The sequence below is a fragment of the Anolis carolinensis genome, chromosome 4 (assembly GCF_035594765.1).
Source record: "Anolis carolinensis isolate JA03-04 chromosome 4, rAnoCar3.1.pri, whole genome shotgun sequence".
NCBI lineage: Eukaryota > Metazoa > Chordata > Lepidosauria > Squamata > Dactyloidae > Anolis > Anolis carolinensis.
The window spans coordinates 128,087,893-128,093,892 of NC_085844.1; the positions used below are offsets into that span (position 1 = coordinate 128,087,893).

General features: G+C 48.0%; 1 protein-coding gene across 3 annotated transcripts in view; it reads right to left on the minus strand.

Moving 5' to 3' along the window:
* astn1 (astrotactin 1) overlaps positions 1–5,650 on the minus strand; it is a 302,993-nt gene extending 297,343 nt beyond the window's left edge. For 2 of the 3 annotated variants that reach the window (XM_008108949.2, XM_003219851.3), the window contains exon 1: positions 5,005–5,648. In XM_008108949.2, coding sequence (XP_008107156.2) covers positions 5,005–5,371 — 367 coding nt within the window. In that variant the 5' untranslated portion in view covers positions 5,372–5,648. Of the gene's footprint in view, positions 1–5,004 lie in introns of all 3 variants that reach the window. The other variant, XM_062977759.1, reaches the window with a different exon arrangement.
* Between the last annotated feature and the right edge of the window lie 350 nt (positions 5,651–6,000).

The following is a 6,000-nucleotide window of genomic DNA, read 5'->3' on the forward strand; positions in this document are numbered from 1 at the left end:
CTCATAGTGGATTATAGGAAGAACAGACCAGAAATTCAACCCTTGGTCATAAATGGAAACCAAATGGAGCAGGTGGCCAGTTTTAAGTTCCTGGGTGTCACTGTTAAGGAGGATCTAACCTGGGGCACCCATACGGCAGCATTAGTTAAGAGGGCTCAGGAGAGACTGTGACTTTCTACTGCTGTGCTCTAGAGAGTGACCTAACCTACTGCATCTGTGCATGGTTTGGTAGCTGCACAGTAGCGGATAGGAAGGTGCTCCAAAAAGTCACCACTTCTGCACAGCGAATCAATGGTTGCCCTCTTCCCTCTTTGGAATAACTTTATAATTCCTGCTGCTTTTTAATTATTGCCATTTGGCAGATAGTACAGGGTGACAAAGACAAGGACAAACAGATTGAAGGATAACTTTTATCCTAGAGCTGTGGCTATGCTGTAGGTTTTGACCTACAAAGCCCTATATGGCTCCGGTCCAGGTTATCTGAAGGCCTACATCTCTTTCTATGAACCTGGGAGACATCTACGATCTACTGGGGAGGGCCTTTTCTTGGTCCCATCGCCTATTCAAACATGCTTGGTGAGAACACAGGAGTGGGCCTTTTTGGTGGCTGCTCCCAGGCTGTGGAACTCTCTTCCAAGAGAAACCAGAATGGCCCCATCCCTGCTGGCCTTCTGCAAGCAGGTCAAAACCTTCCTCTGCCAATAGGCTTTTAGGGAAGGGGAGGCTCTGGGGAGGGTGTATCTTAAAGGCCATTTTAATGTATTTGCTGTGTTTTAAATCTGTTTTTACCACACTATTATTATTTGTTTCTTTCAATTTTGTATGGCTCTTTTTAAACTGTTTAGTGTGCATAGATGTTAGCCGCCTTGAGTCCCCATGGGGAGAAAGGTGGAGTATAAATAAAGATAATAATAATAAGTGGGTTGACCTTGAAAGAACTGGGGGCGGTGACGGCCGACAGGGAGCTCTGGCGTGGACTGGTCCATGCAGTCATGAAGAGTCGGAAACGACTAAACGACTGAGCAGCAGCAGCAATAATAATAACAATAATAATAATAATACTTGGGGGGCTGTGTGGTGGTGGTGGGGATGTGGAGAAATTGGTATGTTGTTTTGTCCTGTCTGGGGGGGGAGGGAGGCATGTAATTTCGCAGTGCAATAGCATGACCAATAAAGCTATTCTAGTCTTTAAAAAAGACCAAAAGCTTCTTGCCTGAGGGAATGGAAAAAATGGCCTCCTCCCAGGGCAGGGGGGGGGCTACAGAGCCCACCCCAGTTTAGAGAGACAGCCAGGCTGCTCTGGGAGCATTATTATTATTATTATTATTATTATTATTATTATTATTATTAATAATAATAATATTATTTTATTTTATTTTTTAGCCACCTCTCCTCATGGCTCAAGGTGGGTTACAAAATAATTACAATACATAAACACAGCAAAACACTACAAATATACACACACTAAGACATACCTCCATAAATACCAAAATGTATCTCTATGAAATACAAATTAAAACAGACAAAACAGAGATTAAATAAAGGACATGCATTAAAATGCATGTTTATGTTTAAAGACTGTCTGGGTAGGCCTGCTGGAAGAGACAGGTCTTCACTTGTGTTTTAAATTCCAACAGTTGATTTAGCTGTTGGAGCTCTACCGACAGATTGTTCCACAGCCTTGGGGTGGCCAATGAAAAGGTCCTCTGGGTGGTGGTTGCCAGTAGGATTCTGGCTGGTTGGAGCAGACGCCCCCCCCCCCCCCAGAAGACCAAAGTGTGTGTTGTGGATTGTATGGGAGAAGGCACTCCTTTAGGTAACCTGGATCCAAACCATGTAGGGCTTTAAAAGGTTTATGTTGGTTAAAGTTGTTCTTATTTTTGAATATTGTATTGTTCTTTCATCATTTTTTGTTTTTTGTTTTTGCATTACAAATAAGATGTGCAGTGTGCGTAGGAATTTGTTTGTATTTTCTTTCAAACTATAGTCCGGCCACCCAACGATCTACTGGGGAGGCCCTTTTCTCGGTCCCATCTGAGGGACCGTGGATCAGCCCTCTGCTTTAAAAGTTTGAAGACCCCTGATCTGGGCTGACATTGGGGCCCCTTTCACAAAGCTGAATAAAATCCCACATTTTCTTCTTTGAACTGGAATATATGGTAGTGTGGACTCAGATAACCCAGTTCAAAGTAGATATTGTGGGATTTTCTGCCTCGATATTCTGGGTTATATGGCTGAGTGGAAAGGCCCTAGGAAAAGCGGATCCAGGAGAACTCCCAAGCTGTGAACACAGTTATTCAGGGGGAGTGTAACCCCTTCCAGGACTGATTGACACACTTCCATCCCCAGATTAGGACCCTTGATGGCAAGTGCCTCTGTTTTGTCTGGATTCAGTTTCAATTTGTCTTTCCTCATCCAGCCCATTACCTCCTCCAAGCATTCATTCAGAGACACACTATCCTTAGCTGGAGCTGTTTTTGAAGGCGTGGAGAAATATATTTGGGTGTCATCAGCATACTGATAAGATCCTACTCCATGCCTGCAGATGATGTTTCCCAATGGCTTCATGTAAGTATTAAAGAGCCTTGGGGATAGAAAGGCACCTTGTTGGATCACATAACAGCTCCTTTTTTAAGAGGTATCTATCCCTAAGCAGCACCATCTGGAACCTGCCAGAGATGTACAACTGGAACCACTGTTTGGAATCAGTTCCTCTGATTCCAAACCCCTCTAGGTGTTCCAGAAGAATATCATGGTCAATGGTATAGAAGGCCGCTGAGAGATCTAGAAGCACCAACAGGGACACAACCCCCTTGTCAGTGTTGAGAAGGAGATCATCTGCTAAGGTGGTGGCTCCCAACCTTTTTTTGACCAGGGACCACTTTGACCAGGGACCACTCTCCAACACTAGTACCAAAAGGGTTACAAATCAGTTTTTGGTTAACTCTAGATTCAGTTTGGTTATTTGGGGTGCTGATTCAGAAAATTGCATTGGATAGACCACATCAGCTCTAGTTTCTCATACAGAACATATGCCATATCCAGTAGTCATCATCTGCTTGCCCACAGAAAACCATATTTAATCATCTAGAGCTGATGTGGCCTATCCAATGCAATTTTCTGAATCAGTACCCCAAATTACCCCAGGAACAGGCCTAAAAACGAAGACACCAAGACACCCCCGCTTCCAGGCACCACATGGAATGGCTCTGCTCAGGGGTAGGGAGGAGGAGGAGAAGCAGCAGTCAGGAGACTTGTTGTCACACCTTTCGTGGGTAGTCAGCCTCTCTTCTCCTGACATCCCCGTTGCCTCGGCACTATAAGAGGGTTTCGAAAGACCAGTTGCTCTTGTTGCAACGGTGTGGTAATGGTGAGGCCACGGACCATATTTTAATTCTTGGGGAACATTGGTGGTCCATGGACCACAGGTTGGAAACCACTGCACTAAGGCGACCATAGCAGTCTCAATTCCATACCTGCTCTGAAGCCAGTTTGAAATGGGCCAGGGAAGTGTGTGTCATCCAAGACTGCCTGGAGGTAGAAGGCAACTGCCTTCTCAATCACCTTGCCCAAAAAAGGGAGATTAGACACTGGTGGTCTGTAATTATTAATATCCTTTAGATATGTCTTCTCTCCACTGTCTGTTCTGCAAGCTAAACATCCACAGTTCTTTATGCTTCTCCAGGAGGGCATCTTCTCTCTTTTAAAGCTAGTGTCCCTGTCCCCTTTCAAATCAAGGGATCTAGGCCCTTGCATATGCCTTACTGAAACCAGAAGCCATTCAGGTGAATAAGGAGAAACACTTAGCGAAACATGGCTAACATGATGCTCTGGGGCCAGAACGAGGAGGGGGAGCCAAGAACACAGTTCCATCTTGTCTCCTGTTCCATTAGCTGGGGCCTCTCCCCTCATCACCAACTAATGCTCTGGGGCCAGAGCAAAGAGGGGGAGTCAGGAAGACAGTTCCATTTTGTCTTCTGTGCCATCAGTTGGGGGCCCCTCCCCCAGTAACATGCTAGGCTAATAACATTATATATATATAATTGTATATAATATACAATCTAACATACAATAATCTATAATAATATAATATATTGTACGGTATATACATATATTATTGATAATAATATAATGTAATACAATATAATACTAATAATAATACAATATAATAATATTAATTATATATTATATATTATAGGTAATATTACCTATAATATGGTGGAGCTGTGGGTTAAACTGCTGAGCTGTTGAACTTGCTGACCGGTCGGCAAGTTCAAATCCGGGGAGCAGAGCGAGCGCCCGCTGTTAGGCCCAGCTTCTGCCAACCTAGCAGTTCGAAAGCAGCAAATGTGAGTAGATCAATAAGTACCGCTTCGGTGGGAAGGTAACAGCGCCCCATGCAGTCATGCCAGCCACATGACCTTGGAGGTGTCTATGGACAACACTGGCTCTTTGGCTTAGAAATGGAGATAAGCAACAGCCCCCAGAGCTGGACACGACTAGATTTAATGTCAGGGGAAAACCTTTACCTTTATCTTATTACAGTATAGTGGTATAGTACACTATAGTAATATATAATGCTTATATTGTGCTGTGCTAATAATATAATATATTGTATGTACAGTACATATCATTTGTATGCCGCTCTGAGTCTCCTTCGGGGTGAGAAGGGCAGGATATAAATGTAATAAATACATGGTTGTGACACTGCCTGAAGTGGAGAGAACCTCAACAGATGTCTACCTTTGGTCGCCTCCTCTCCTCAACCCCGGCCTCAGGAATGGCCTCAGGAACGGAAGGACGAGCTAGCAGCGACGAGGAGAGGCGCAGGCCCACAAGGAGCGCGAGGCCTTCAGTGGGCTTGGAGGGCCTGAGAAGGGCGCGAGGCCACCAAGGGCGTTCCCCAAGGCAGAAGGTCACGCGCCACAGCAGCGCGAGGAAGCCCCTTCCCCCGCCGAGCGCGCGCCCACGGCCTGCTTTCTATGATTCGAGAGACTGACTCACCGAGGACGAAGTAGGGCAGCTCGGTGTTCTCGAGGTCGTCCACCACCACCATCTCCCCGGGGAAGTCGTTGCGCACGGAGAAGAGCAGCTTGGGTTCGGAGGCCGAAGGGCTGTGCATGATGCTCAGGTCGTTCTCCCTCAGGAAGGGCAGCGCCGAGACCGTGATGCTCTTCAGCTTGCACTCCATCTCCTTGGAGGAAGGGTCCGCGCCGGCCGCCGCCTCGGGGCCCCCGGCTCCTGCCCCTGCCGCCTCGGAGGCACCTCCACCTGCCCCGCCCGCCGCCGCCTCCGCGCCCGAGAGAAGGGCCCAGCAGCCGAGGCAGAGGCAGCAGCAGGACGCCAAGAGGCGGGCGCCGGCGAAAGCCATCTTTGAGCTGTCTCGCCTTCCTTCGCCTTTGGCGGGCGCTCAGGGGGCGGGGAGGCAAAGGGAGGGGGAGCGGGGAGGACCAGAGGAAGGCTCTTTGTCCGCGAGGCTCTGGGGAGAAGAGTGAGCGCGCGGCACAGGCAGGGAGCGCGAGGCTCAGGGGAGAAGGCAGAGCGCGCGGCAGAGGAGAGGAGCGCGAGGCTCAGGGACGCGGCGGCTTCCTCTCCTTCCGCCTCCTCCTCTGCATCTTCTGCCTCGCGCGCTCTCTCTCTCGCTCACTCGCGCGCTCGCTCGCTCTCCCTCGCGCGCCAACCTCCTCCTGAGGCACACAAGGCTCTCTCCCACGGTTGAGGAGGGAGGGAAGGAGGGAAAGAAGGGTTGCTGTCACTGCACCTTCGAAGACAGACAGCCACAGGGCCCTCTCCCCCGGCCTCTTATTCCAAAAAAGGGCCAGGCAGGTATTGCTGGTGTCATACCAGGAGGGCCTAAGCGCTGAGCATCATAAAATAATAATAATAATAATAATAATACAGTTTCACTTATCCAACATAAACGGTCCGGCAGAATATTGGATAAGCGAATAAGAAGGTAAAGGTTTCCCCTGACGTTAAGTCCAGTCATGTCTGACTCTG